Source organism: Salmo salar, chromosome ssa20, assembly GCF_905237065.1.
Source record: "Salmo salar chromosome ssa20, Ssal_v3.1, whole genome shotgun sequence".
Taxonomy (NCBI): Eukaryota; Metazoa; Chordata; class Actinopteri; order Salmoniformes; family Salmonidae; genus Salmo; species Salmo salar.
In genome coordinates, this window is record NC_059461.1 from 15,123,805 (window position 1) to 15,138,949 (window position 15,145).

The window sequence follows — 15,145 nt, forward strand, 5'->3', positions numbered from 1 at the left end:
TTCACATGCTGTTGTGCAAATGGAATAGACAACAGGTGGAAATTATAGGCAATTAGCAAGACACCCCCAATAAAAGAGTGGTTCTGCAGGTGGTAACCACAGACCGCTTCTCAGTTCCTATGCTTGCTGGCTGATGTTTTGGTCACTTTTGAATGCTGGCGGTGCTTTCACTCTAGTGGTAGCATGAGACGGAGTCTACAACCCACACAAGTGGCTCAGGTAGTGCAGCTCATCCAGGATGGCACATCAATGCGAGATGTGGCAAGAAGGTTTGCTGTGTCTGTCAGCGTAGTGTCCAGAGCATGGAGGCGCTACCAGGAGACAGGCCAGTACATCAGGAGACGTACCTCCGCCTTTGTGCAAGGAGGAGCAGGAGAAGCACTGCCAGAGCCCTGCAAAATGACCTCCAGCAGGCCACAAATGTGCATGTGTCTGCTCAAACGGTCAGAAACAGACTCCATGAGGGTGGTATGAGGGCCCGACGTCCACAGGTGGGGGTTGTGCTTACAGCCCAACACCGTGCAGGACGTTTGGCATTTGCCAGAGAACACCAAGATTGGCAAATTCGCCACTGGCGCCCTGTGCTCTTCACAGATGAAAGCAGGTTCACACTGAGCACGTGATAGACGTGACAGAGTCTGGAGACGCCGTGGAGAACGTTCTGCTGCCTACAACATCCTCCAGCATGACCGGTTTGGCGGTGGGTCAGTCATGGTGTGGGGTGGCATTTCTTTGGGGGGCCGCACAGCCCTCCATGTGCTCGCCAGAGGTAGCCTGACTGCCATTAGGTACCGAGATGAGATCCTCAGACCCCTTGTGAGACCATATGCTGGTGCGGTTGGCCCTGGGTTCCTCCTAATGCAAGACAATGCTAGACCTCATGTGGCTGGAGTGTGTCAGCAGTTCCTGCAAGAGGAAGGCTTTGATACTATGGACTGGCCCGCCCGTTCCCCAGACCTGAATCCAATTGAGCACATCTGGGACATCATGTCTCGCTCCATCCACCAACGCCACGTTGCACCATAGACTGTCCAGGAGTTGGCGGATGCTTTAGTCCAGGTCTGGGAGGAGATCCCTCAGGAGACCATCCGCCACCTCATCAGGAGCATGCCCAGGCGTTGTAGGGAGGTCATACAGGCACGTGGAGGCCACACACACTACTGAGCCTCATTTTGACTTGTTTTAAGGACATTACATCAAAGTTAGATCAACCTGTAGTGTGGTTTTACACTTTAATTTTGAGTGTGACTCCAAATCCAGACCTCCATGGGTTGATGAATTGGATTTCCATTGATTATTTTTGTGTGATTTTGTTGTCAGCACATTCAACTATGTAAAGAAAAAAGTATTTAATAAGATTATTTCTTTCATTCAGATCTAGGATGTGTTGTTTAAGTGTTCCCTTTATTTTTTTGAGCAGTATATTTAAAAAAAATAGGTGTGACCAAATCATATGCTGGTGCCACCAACTGACAAAGTTGCTAGCACCAGTGCCACCAGTGAAAAAAATAGACAGTGTAGAACCCTGGAGTGCGTGTGAGAGAGAGAGCTGATCTCTGTTACTCTCAGTCTATCAGTCCTACTTTAACCTGAAGGTTATTGCTTTTAACTCAGATGGCGTCTATCGACATCCCAGTCGACCTGGCCAGGACCCGCTGACACAGGACTAGCCGGTCAGTCATCAGATAATGTCTATCACTGACTCTCCCACCACAAACCTATGTGCTGCCTTTCCTCTCACTCTGTGGCACGCTCAAGGTTTTCTTTGTACTAGCATGTGAGTTTAGGTATCCTAGACACTGGAAAGACTGCACAATAAATAACCAGCCCCTGGGTAATATGTTGTCTCATGAGTTTTAAACTATGGCACAAAAATACTACAATATGTCAGTGTGTGCGTGTTGTTGTTCTTTACCGTCCCATCTATCATCAGGTTGGTAAGGCCACTGGCTATAGGAAAATAGAATGTAGAATACATCCGGAGAAAAGAATGTACAAAAAAAGCATGAAAATGTATGCACTCACTACTGTAAGTCGCTCTGGATAAGAGCATCTGCTAAATGACTAAAATGTAAAATGTAGATGGAGGGGAAAAAAAGAAACATTTTCAGGGAGGCTGAATGAATAACACGATGGATGGGAAAAAGTGCTGCTTCAAGAAAATATGTCCAGTTACCATGGCAACGTGAGGTGGAAGTCAGCACCGCTTTCCAAATAACCAATTATGCCCATGTGAGTATGTCTGTTTTTTTTTAATAGCTTTAGTTGACTTAGCTGAGGAACCATTCACCAGGCCACCATATTTCTAGATGGAGAAAAATAGGAAAGTAGAGCAGAGGGGACACTTATGTTAATTACCGAATGCAAAGTAAGGGCCTCAGTTTAGTCTAATCAGAGACCGTGTGAGACAAAGTCGTGAGTGATGTGTGTGTGTGTGTGTGAGAGAGTGCGTGCGGCTTACGCTGGTGGTGGCGTCTAATTAGGGTCTATGATAAACATGGTGATGTTCGGGAGCAGCTGAATGCCCCCCTCCTCCCCCTTTCCTCAGATTAAGAGAGGAGCAGGAACGTTAATAGGTTTGGGGCGGAGAATATATTTTAGTCTTTTGTTCGCTGCACTTCCAAGTGTGTGATTGACACAGGAGAGGGCAGTCAGAGACAGGAAGTGAGGCGTGGGACTGAAAAAGGAAAGAGGCTTGTTTGACGCTCTGCATCTCTGATTGACATTCTCCCACACTACTCCTTCTCCTACCACAACAAGGCTCTCTCAGTGTCCTGCAGCTTCCCTCTTCTCCTCCGCTGTCACTCTGCCCATCAACGGCATAGTGAGCCAGGGAGATGACAGAAAGAGAGTGAATGCATGTCCTCCAGACATAGATTACCCTCTGTCCAATGTCATGGTGCCTGTGGGGTGTTGGTTTAGAGACGCTAACCCCTCTACAGGTGTCGACTGATGAACTTTGACCGCCTCAAAGGCTTTGTCGGACCTCAGATTGGCATATACAATGCATTCGGAAAATATTCAGACCCCTTCCATTTTTCCACATTTTGTTACGTTACAGCCTTACTCTAAAATGGATTAAATATAAACATTTCCTCATCAATCTACACACAATACCACAGAATGACAAAGCAAAAACAGGTTTAGACATTTTTGCAAATGTTTTAAAAATAAAAAACAAACAACTTATTTACATAAGTATTCAGACCCTTTGCTATGAGACTTGAAATTGAGCTCAGGTGCATCCTGTTTCCATTGATCATCGTTGAGACGTTTCTACAACTTGATTGGAGTCCACCTGTGGTAAATTCAATTGATTGGACATGATTTGGAAAGGCACACACCTGTCTGTATAACATCCCACAGTTGACAGTGCACATCAGAGCAGAAACCAAGCCATGAGGTCCAAGGAATTATCTAATGAGCTCCGAGACAGGATTATGTCGAGGTACAGATCTGGGGAAGGGTACCCCAAAAAATGTCTGCAGCATTGAAGGTCCCCAAGAACACAGTGGCCTCCATGGAAGAAGTTTGGAACCACCAAGTCTTACTAGAGCTGGTCGCCTGGCCAAACTGAAGAAGGGCCTTGGTCTGGGAGATGACCAAGAACCCGATGGTCACTCTGATTGACAGAGCTCCAGAGTTCCTCTGCGGAGATGGGAGAACCTCCCAGAAGGATAACCATCTCTGCAGCACTCCCCCAATCAGGCCTTTATGATAGAGTGGCCAGACGGAAGCCACTCCTCAGTAAAAGGCACATGACAGCTCGCTTGGAGTTTTCAAATAGGCACCTAAAGGACTCTCAGACCATGAGAAACAATATAATCTGGTCTGATGAAACCAAGATTGAACTATTTAACATGAATGCCAAGCATCAACTCTGGAGGAAACCTGGCACCATCCCTATGGTGAAGCATGGTGGTGGTAGCATCATGCTGTGGGGATGTTTTTCAGTGGCAGGGACTGGGAGACTAGTCAGGATCAAGGGAAAGATGAATGGCGCAAAGTACAGAGCACTCAGGACCTCAGACTTCCAACAGGGCAACAACCCTAAGTACACAGCCAAGACATCACAGGAGTGGCTTCCGGACAAGTCTCTTTATGTCCTTGAGTGGCCCAGCCAGAGCCCAGACTTGAACCCGATCGAGCATCTCTGAAGAGACCTGAAAATAGCTGTGCAGCGACGCTCCCCATCCAACCTGACAGAGCTTGAGAGGATCTGCAGAGAAGAATGGTAGAAACTACCCAAATACAGGTGTGCCAAGCTTGTAGCGTCATACCCAAGAAGACTCGAGGCTGTAATCACTGCCAAAGGTGCTTCAAAAAAAGTACTGAGTAAACGGTCTGAATACTTATGTAAATGTTATATTTCAGTTCTTTATTTTTAATACATTTGCAAAAATGTCTAAAAACCTGTTTTTGCTTCATCATTATGGGGTATTGTGCGTAGATTGAGAAGGGAAAAAAACATTTAATACATTTTAGGATAAGGCTGTAACATAACATGTGGAACAAGCAAAAGAGTCTGAATACTTTCTGAATGCTCTGTGTTGCCAGAGGGGCATTAGTGGAGTGCACACACATCACTTGCACTCAAACAGAATAAACAAACACCTCTAAAAACACTACAAATTCAAAACGCATCCCAAATACTCAAACCACATACACCACACACACATCCTTCAAAACAATATCCCAAGACCACAGAAAAACTGAGATTGACTAAACGGATAATAATACACAGCCAAATGATCCACAGACTTGTTCACATTCACGTTTATTTCCCATGATTTCATAGCAAGCGTCAACTTATGTGTGTTACAATCAAATTAAAAGGTTTCGCCCAGGTTGCTTTTTTTACTCCCACAAACACCTTGAGCGTTTGGCTGCACTATGGTAGACTAGCATTTCCATCTACCAAAAACGCATACACACGCCAAACACACGCATACTTCCTCATATACATACAGGGTCGCGTCTCACAAATAAAATAACAAAATAAATTACAAAAATAACATTAAATAGCCATGCACTGACTGTACATACGCAACCGAAACGTAAAACCTACATCTAGGGAAAAAAAATAACTAAAACAAATCTCTTATGCTACTCTCAAAAAGCAACACCCTTTCTAAAATTGAGTACCATTGCCGTGTACGGGCAACCAACTAAGCTTACAGACAGACTGGAGAAATACATGTACTTCTCAGTACCGCAAAATAGACCCACAACATCAACTTCAGCTTTGGGCTGAGCTTCTGACCTTTTAGGTGAGGATTGTTCTCTCCTGTACCCCGGGGTTCATGCGTACGGTATGTATGTTGATTTGCTACATGTGCAAATGGTTCTACTTTCCTTGCTAGCTTCCTGGTTATGCTAATTGTGCGTTACTGTTACTAGTTGGTCATTGTGTAATACTGCAGTCTTTATGTAAATACGACCAAGGTGTACATTCCATTTCGACTTGTGTGTAACGATATAATTACATATAGACATACATTATGTAAATAGAGATTTATAGATTCTCTGTGTGTAACACTTTTGTCGTTTTCATGACAAATGGGGACATTGCACCAAAACCATTGTGTTAACGTGCGTTATTTGTCTAATGTGTTTATTCGTTGTACTTCACTTCTGACCATTCTATCTATATCTGTTTGAGATATGCAAGGCAGATAAGTATGGATGTGATATCCATAATGCACCAAGGCCAGGGGGGAGGAGTGAGGTCAGAGCAAAATGGGGGATATCTGGGAGGCGGGGGTAGGAGGAAAAGGAAAATAAGGTCTGTTTCATCTAGGAGGCAACAAGAGTTTGTGGCTTGGACTATGCTGTAGAGACAGGAGTTTTTCCTGAACACTTGTCCTGACCAGGGGAAAAAGAAAAAAAAAGCTTTGGCTCCTAGCCCTGAGTTTTTCGTAGGTCGGTCACAACATGGTCAGGAGAAATTCCTCAAGCTAGGGTCACAAAAGGGACAGGGTGAAGAGTGGTTAAGTGGTGGTCAGGGGGGTTGAGCTAGGTGAGTGAGTCTCTGTGGTTGTTGGACTCGGAGTCGGAGAGGTGGTTATCGTGGGGGTCCGCGGTGTCGGGGTCGTTGTCGGGTTCATCGCCACTCTCTGCGCTGTAGTCCACCTCCTCCATGAAGGAGTGCTCTTCGTCCTCCAGCACGTACGTACTCGGGCTGCTGCTGGACAACAACACAACAAACAGTCAGTCCATTATTCTAGGCAGGCTCAATTTAAAAAAATCTAAGTACTTGAAAGCAAACAAAAATGATTTGAACCCGGGTCTGGACAGAAATTAAATATAAATGATTTCAGAAAGAAATTCAGAAAGATAAAACTAGTGACGGGTAATAAAAAGTATACTAACCCAACAACAAAAATCCCATTAAATCACTAATCGTTTTCTCTTTTTATGCATCAGTTTAGTGGTTTAATGGTTAAATGTCTCAGAGGTTTAGTGGTTTTAGTGGTTTTTAATGGTTTTTAATGGTGTGAGGGCTTTGAAAGAGGATCCCATGGAGACAGTGGATGAGGGGGTTCAGATATTGACCCCTGCTCCCCCCTCACCCCGCCCCAGAGAGAGGTAAAGTGGATTAGGAGGAGGGTGTGACGGGGTGTAATTGTGTAATGGGCTGGATGGACAGAGTGCTGTCTAGAGAGGAGTGTTAAGATCCCAGAGTGAGAGAGCTTGAGCCATTACAGTCCATTAGAGAAATATTGCAAGGGCCACACTCACTCACACTGGACCGGCCACACACACAGCACACAAAGGCCACACACACACACACACACACACACACACACACACACACTTCCAATCCTATTATTATTATTATTATTATTATTATTATTATTATTATTATGATTATGATGATGATATCATAGGTCTGATGATTAAATATTAAATGATAAAAAGCATAAAATCATAAAAACTGTTATGATCCTATAGCCAAGCCCTGAGGTCTGTAACCTGGCTGCTTGATGGGCTTCAATAAATAAATACATGAATTATACATGGATAAATCAAGACATGAGGAGAAGAGATTTGTAAGAAGGAGACACATTGACAGGTCATGAGGATGCTTAAGATGATTACAAGGAACAATGCCGCTACACTACTGTCCTGAGTGCTGGCCACAACGCAACTGGCAATTCAACTAGTGGATCCTGTATGGTTTAAAAGTTAGAGTACGAGTGTGTGTGTGTGTAGTGTGTGTGTGTGTGTGTAATACATAAGGTGATGGGCCAGGACCATAGACTTGGGTAGATATAACATCTCTGTATCGTGATGGCGTCTGTGAGCGCATGGGCAGCGCCATTGAGGCCATCTCCATCTTGAAAGAGTACATTTTCTTCTTCATGAGTACAAATGGCTTATCCTTCCTGATGACTCGGCTGTCACGACTCCAACCGGGCCGTCAGGCCATGCCAACCGGGTCATCGGGAGGGATCAGCCAATGAAACTGAAAGTCCCTCCCAGTTGACTAAGTCAAAATGTCGAAAGTCCTCAATGGTGCCGCACATGCTAACAAAGGCTTTTGGCCACTAGAGGACTCCATACAACTCCATGGCCAGGACGTAGGTTTGGTTAGGTTTAAATTATACATCTATCCTAACGTGACTTCAAGGATAAGCGCCTAGACTGATGCAAGAAAATAGGGTAAATAAAAACAGCTGGTGTGACCATAAGGGTCAGGGCAGATGAAATGTAGTCATTGTTTGAGTGTTTCTGTAAGTTGTTGTTTATATAATTTTTTTTTAAATAATAACTGCAAAGACAGCAAAAAACATAAGCAAGTCTATCAGTTCACAGCCAGCCAGTGTGTGTGTGTGTGTGTGTGTGTGTGTGTGTATGTGTGTTTCTGTTCATCTTGAAGAAGACTCCGTTCCAGAGAGGTAGTCGTTCGGTTTCTCAAGCCTGATGACACGCTGAATATTCTCTCCTCTAACGCTTGGGATGCAGGGGGCAGAAAACATATTCAGTGCCACAGGGCACAGCTTTGGATAAACAGCCCTTCCTCGCCTGGCAGAACTGGAGCGGTGACTCTGTAAACAAGCCCCCCCTTTAGCTCTTCCAGGTATTTCTGCAGCTCACACAGGCCACTTAACGCCCTGCCAGGTTGACGCTCCGGCGGGCACAGTGACCTCAGACACAATCTTCACCGCGAGGAACCTATATTTCTGAAGAACTGTGGTCGAGACGCTTGCTGGATTCAACGTGCTGGCATCGTTCGGGGCTTGGGCTGCTCCACGGCTGTACAGTCCTATTTGTTGAAGTAGAAAAGACTGCTTCCCTCATCAGTGGTTCCATTTCTGTTGAGCGAAGTGCCAGAGATGCACTAGGGTCCATCAGTCAAGCTGCTGCAGGGGTTGGATGGAAGTTGGCTGCCAGAGGAGTCAGTATGCATGCGAAGCGCTCACACTGTGACTTCAGGAGGACCTGTCCCAACTGTTTTGCGACACTAGTTGACTGCAAGTGTGCCTCAAGGTTGAGAAGTGACTGGCTGTCAGTTTGGCCCAAGCTTGGCCCAGTCACGCCCCGTGCTCGCCCTCGGATTTCTTCCCCGTTAGCTAGTGATAACTATTGATCGTGACGCACAAGCTAAGCCTATTTCAAACATCGGCATCTACGGGCAGCATTTACCCACCCGATTCAGAAGATTGAAAACCCCATTCGATTTTTACCCCAAGAAGAAAAAAACTAAAACATAATTGATGATGGAGTTTTATTTGACATGAGTTCGTTTTGCATTCAAAGATTATAGTTTCAGTGTAGTTTTTTTCAAGGTCAGTTTTTGTTTTAGTTTACTGTAATAACCTTGGTGTGTGCATGTGTCTGACCTGGTGACTTTGCAACGTGTCTCGATCAGGTCACTCTCGACGTCCAGAAGGTGGGCGTGGTTCCTCAGCTCCAGGGGCGAGGTCAGCCTCTTCAGCCTGAGCAGAGCCACACAGAACTGGGCTCCCATCTCCTCCAGCTCCCTGGTGCCTATCTGGAGCCCCTGGACACACACATAATTAACATTTACCGTACAAACACATTGTATATACACCCATGCGTGTACACAAGCACACATAATTAACACTTACAAAACACTGCACACGCACACACGGCAGGTAGCCTAGTGGTTAAAGCGACTAGGTGAAACATTTGCCGATGTGCACTTGAGCAAGGCACTTAACCCTAATTGATCCAAGGTCACCATTGATAATGGCTGACCATGACTCCACTCTGCAGGAGTCACAGGGGGTGTTGGAAGATGGAAAAAAACACATTTCCAATTTACACATGCTTATGATACAGACCTGTACATGTGTGAAACAGGACAACCATAAGCACCAACCGAATTATTATCACACACACACACACTTCTGTCCCACGTGCAAGCTCTCAAGTCTACAGTGGGCTTCCAGTAAAACGTCTGTAGCAAAAACATGATTGTGTTGCAGTGCATTAAGACTCAGAGCAGAACTAAAAAGAGGACACTGGCTTGGCGGGACCATGGGAAATAGAACCTCAACTAAATATGATCCCTGCACATCTGTCCAAACACTTTCCCTCTCCACATGCATAACTTAATCAGCAGGGATGGAAGGAGAGGGCCCATGCAAAACAGGCAACCCTAGCCTGCCCCTGGGCTCTGCAGATGTTGACATTGGCAATCTCCCGTGCTGAGAGGGGAAGTAGAGCTGACAGAGGTTTCTGTACTCACTGGACACTCACAGACTGACGGGCAGAACATTAACTCAGTCATCATGGAGCGAGCATGCGCACACACACAGCTTTAAGTTACTAACAGTATGATTTACAGGACTATGGCTCCCCCTCCTGGTTATGGTCTACACACACACACACACACACACACACACACACACACACACACACACACACACACACACACACACACACACACACACACACACACACACTGTATCGACACAAACACACTCCAAACACTCTCTAGCACACACACACAGAGCTTTGAGTTACTAACAGTATGATTTAAAGGACTATGGCTCCCCCTCCTGGTTATGGTCTACACACACACACACACACACACGGCTGTATCGACACAAACACTCTCTAGCACACACACCCCTTTGCATTTGCCATTGCTGGGATCCACCCCCACCTTGTATTTGCCCTGATCACAGCCACAGAGTGTGCTCTCCATGGTGTAGCTCCGTTGGACTCCGATCTCCCTCCACACCACCACGCGGGCCGTGGCCTCCTTGGAGCGCTCCACCACAAAGCTGCAGCTGGCCATGCTGAAGGCCGGCGCTGTCTGGGACAGGATCTTAGGCAGAGTCTGAGGGAGGGAGAAGGGGAGAAGAGTTGGAGTGCAACACCTATAGACAACAGCCAGTGAGGGCTCGTTTGTGTCGGAGAGAGGATACGCTATGGTTGGATAGGAGATGATCTGAAAGAGAAACAGTCAGTGTGTGTGTGTAAGTACACTGAACAAAAAATATAAAACGCTAAATGTAAAGTGTTGGCCCCATGAGCTGAAATAAAAGATCCCAGAAACGTTCCGTACGCACAAAAAGCGTTTTTCTCTCAAATTTTGGGCACACATTTGTTTACATTCCTGTTAGGGAGCATTTCTCCTTTGCCAAGATAATCCATCCACTTGACAGGTGTGGCATATCAAGAAGCTGATTAAACAGCCTGATCATTACACAGGTGCACCTTGTGCTGGGGACAATAAAAGGCCACTCTAAAATGTGCTGTTTTGTCACACAACACAATACCACGTCTCAAATTTTGAAGAAATGTGCAATTGGCATGTTGACTGCAGGAATGTCCACCAGAGCTGTTTACAGAGAATCTAATGTTAATTTCTCTACCATAAGCCGCCTCCAACGTCGTTTTAGAGACTTTGGCAATAGGCCCAACTGTCCTCACAACCGCAGACCACGTGTACGGCGTCGTGTGGGCGAGCGGTTTGCTGATGTCAACGTTGTGAACAGAGTGCCCCATAGTGGCGGTGGGGTTATGGTATGGGCAGGCATAAGCTACGGACAACGAATACAACTGCATTTTATCGATGGCAATTTGAATGCACAGAGATACCATGACGAGATCCTGAAGCCCATTGTCGTGCCATTCATACAACGCCATCACCCACCTCATGTTTCAGCATGATAATGCACGGCAGATAATGGAAATGGTGGTCACACAAGATACTGACTGGTTTTCTGATCTACGCCCCTACCTTTTTATTTTAAGGTATCTGTGACCAACAGATGCACATCTGTATTTTCAGTCATGTGAAATCCATAGATTAGGACCTAATGAATTTATTTCAATTGGCTGATTTCCTTATACGAACTGTAACTCAGTAAAAATCTGTTGAGTTTATATTTTTGTTCAGTATATGTGTGAGTCTCCTGTATGTGTACTGTATGTGTACTGTATGTGTGTCTCTCACCCTATAGCCAAGGTCTTCGTGTAGCTCACAGGATGTCGCGCTGATGTTGGTCTGCCATACGGTTTCCTTCAAACTACAACCGTACATGAACACGTTCTTCTTCCGGGAGTGACCGTGGTAGTCACAGAACACCTACACACCAGAAGGAGGGAGAGGACTCAGACACCAACAGGGAAGTGGACGACTGAATTTATGAAGAGAGTCGAACTTCGTCAGTCTGGCTCTCCCGCCACGACCGTTAGGGAAAGTGACAAGGTTAAGGTTATGGCTAAGGGTTAGCATGACCGAGTTAGCCACGTGCGACCAGCGCTGTAAGGGTACCGTGGGCTATGGCACACATATGGCGGTTACGGTATGTAAGAGTGGTTGGGCTTACCAGTGGCGCCCTCTGGATGGCAGCGAGGTACTGCAGCAGGCTCTTGGTGTGGTAAATGGTAGGATGCAGCTCAGGGCTGGGGCTCTGCCACTGTCGGTTCAGATCCTCCCCACTCAGAGAACAACGGTGACTGGAGAGAGAGAGTGGTAGAGGGAGAAGCAGGTTGAAGAAATAGAGTTGTTGTTATATACAGGGCCTTCAGAAAGTATTCACACCCTTTGACTTTTTCCACATTTTGTTGTGTTACAGCATTTTAAAAGGATTCAATTGAGATTTCTTGTCACTGGCCTACACACAATACCCCATAATGTCAAAGTTAATTACAAATGAAAAGCTGAAATGTTTAGAGTCAATATGTATTCAACCGCCTAAGTTAGGGAGTAGAAAATGTGCTTAACAAGTCACATAATAAGTTGCATGGACTCACTCTGTATGCAGTAATATTCAACATGAATTTTTAGTGACTACCTCACCTCTGTACCCCACACATACAGATAATTGTAAGGTCCCTCGGTGGAGCAGTGAATTTCAAACACACATTCAACCACAAAAGACCAGGGAGGTTTTCCAATACCTCACAAAGGGTATACTACTGGTAAATAAGAACAAAAGAAAAAAAAGCAGACATTGAATATCCCTTTGAGCATGGTGAAGTTATTTACTACACTTTGGATGGTGTCTCAATGCACCCAGTCACTACAAAGATGCAGGCGTCCTTCCTAACTCAGTTGCCAGAGAGCAAGGAAACCGCTCAGGGATTTCACCATGAGGCCAATGGTGACTTTAAGACAGTAACAGAGTTTAATGGCTGTGATAGGAGAAAACTGAGGATGGATCAACAACATTGTAGTTACTCCACAATACTAACCTAAATGACAGAGTGAAAAGAGGAAAGCCTGTACATAATACAAATATTCTAAAACATGCATCCTGTTTGCAATAAGGAACTAAAGTAATACTGCAAAAAATGTGGCAAAGCAATTCACTTTTTGTTCTGAATACAAAGTGTTATGTTTGTGGCAAATACAATACAACACATTACTGAGTACCACTCTCCATATTGTCAAGCATAGTGGATGCTGCATGATGTTATGGGTATGCTTGTAATCGTTAAGGACTGGGGAGTTTTTCAGGACAAAAAAATAAATGGAATAGCGCTAAGCACAGGCAAAATCCTAAAGGAAAACCTGCTTCAGTCTGCTTTCCATCAGACACTGGGAGATGAATTCACCTTCAGCAGGAATAATAACCTAAAACACAAGGCCAAATCTACACTGGAGTTGCTTACCAAGAAGACAGTGAATGTTCTTGAGTGGCCGAGTTACAGTTTTGACTTAAATCTGCTTGAAAATCTATGGCAAGACCTGAAAATGGTTATTTAGCAACGATCAACAACCAATTTAACAGAGCTTGAAGAATTTAGAAAATAATAATGGGCAAATGTTGCACAATCCAGACTTGGAGAGCTCGTAGAGACGTACCCAGAAAGACTCTCTGCCAAAGGTGATTCTAACATGGCTCAGATGGTTGAATACTTATCAAGATATATTAGTGTTCTATTTTTCTTCTCTCACAAATATTAGAATTTTTCTTCCACTTTGACATAAGAGTATTTTGTGTAGATGGTTGACCAAAAATGACAATTCAATCAATTTTAACCCCACTTTGTAACAACAAAATGTGGAAAAAGTCAAGAGGTGTGAATACTTTCTGAAGGAACTGTAGTATTCAGGTTGTGTGTGTCCATGCCAAGTATGTGCACACGTTCATACGCACATTCTAGTTGTGTGTGTGTGTGTGTGTGTGTGTGTGTGTGTGTGTGTGTGTGTGTGTGTGTGTGTGTGTGTGTGTGTGTGTGTACACTTACTTGCCGTTGACAACTCCGTCAGGGTTGAGCATGGGGACTATCTTGAAGATGTATGCCTCCCTGAGACTGTGTGCCAGGGGGCTGCTGCCCATCAGGAACTCCAGGGTGCCCTTCATCACCCAGCTGGCGTTGGTCTCCCCTGGGTGCACTCGCGCTGACAGGAACACCAGAGGACGGTTCCCTGGACACACAGTAATGAGACAGATAGACAGTGATATATTTAAGTCATCGTAGGTCAGTCCCCACCACAGTAGTCAGTCAGTACTCACTGAACTGGCAGATCTGGTCATTGCTGGTGGACTCGGGCATGGCGGTGATGGTGAGGAGGGGGCAGCTGTTGCCACCAAGAGTCTCACACAGGACATCCTGGCGCATGTAGATCTGAGGGGTCCGCAGTGCCTCCAGCTTCTGAAGGTGCATCTGGGCAGGAACACAGCCAATAAGGAGGCTTTACACAACAGTGGAACTCCGTTGGGCTAGTAGAGTAGTACAGTGCCTTGCAAATACTTATTTCCCTCATTAAAATGCAAATCAATTTATAACATTTTTGACATGCGTTTTTCTGGATTTTTGTTGTTGTTATTCTGTCTCTCACTGTTCATATAAACCTACCATTAAAATTATAGACTGATCATTTCTTTGTAAGTGGGCAAACATACAAAATCAGCAGGGGATCAAATACTTTTTTTCCCCCACTGTAAATGTCTTGGAATGGCCTAGTCAAAACCCAGACCTCAATACAATTGAGAATGTGTGGTATGACTTAAATATTGCTGCACACCAGCGGAACCCATACAACTTGATGGAGCAGTTTTGCCTTGAAGAATGGTCAAAAATCCCAGTGGCTAGATGTGCCAAGCTTATAGCGACATACCCCAAGAGACTTGCAGCTGTAATTGCTGCAAAAGGTGGCTCTACAAAGTATTGACATTGGGGAGGGGGGGGTGAATAGTTATGCACGCTCAAGTTCTGTTCTAATTTCTTGTTTGTTTCACCAAAAAAACACTTTTTGCATCTTCAAAGTGGTAGGCATGTTGTGTAAATCAAAATGTACAAACCCCCCAACAATCAATTTTAATTCCAGGTTGTAAGGCAACAAAATAGAGAAAATGCCAAGGGGGGGGTGAATACTTTCGCAAGCCACTGCACCTCAACTAATTAACATGTTCAATCTCCAAAACTGTGAAACAGTTTTTCCAGAGTTTATTTAATCTTTTATACCTGTAGAGTAGGTGTAGAAATATATTACCTTTAGAGTAGAGTAGGTATAGGGGTAGTGATATACACACGTCGGCCAGTTTATTAGGTACACCCATCTAGTACCGGGTCGGACCCCCCTTTGCCTCCTGAACAGCCTGAATTTGTCAGGGCATGGTTTCTACAAGTTGGAAACATTCCAAAGGGATGTTGGTCCATGCTAACGCGATAGCATCACGCAGTTGCTGCAGATTGGTGGTACACCAGG

General features: G+C 45.0%; 1 protein-coding gene across 6 annotated transcripts in view; it reads right to left on the minus strand.

Annotated features, from left to right (window-relative positions):
• Nucleotides 1-4,760: 4,760 nt before the first annotated feature.
• Nucleotides 4,761-15,145, minus strand: part of LOC106580090 (cytosolic carboxypeptidase 1) — a 44,079-nt gene continuing 33,694 nt past the window's right edge. For 5 of the 6 annotated variants that reach the window (XM_014160726.2, XM_014160727.2, XM_045702980.1 and 2 more), the window contains exons 20-26: nt 13,950-14,100; nt 13,681-13,861; nt 11,814-11,943; nt 11,438-11,569; nt 10,139-10,315; nt 8,847-9,007; nt 4,761-6,187 (exon numbers count right to left, since the gene is read on the minus strand). In XM_014160726.2, coding sequence (XP_014016201.1) covers nt 6,016-6,187; nt 8,847-9,007; nt 10,139-10,315; nt 11,438-11,569; nt 11,814-11,943; nt 13,681-13,861; nt 13,950-14,100 — 1,104 coding nt within the window. In that variant the 3' untranslated portion in view covers nt 4,761-6,015. The remainder of the gene's footprint in view (nt 6,188-8,846; nt 9,008-10,138; nt 10,316-11,437; nt 11,570-11,813; nt 11,944-13,680; nt 13,862-13,949; nt 14,101-15,145) is intronic. The other variant, XM_045702979.1, reaches the window with a different exon arrangement.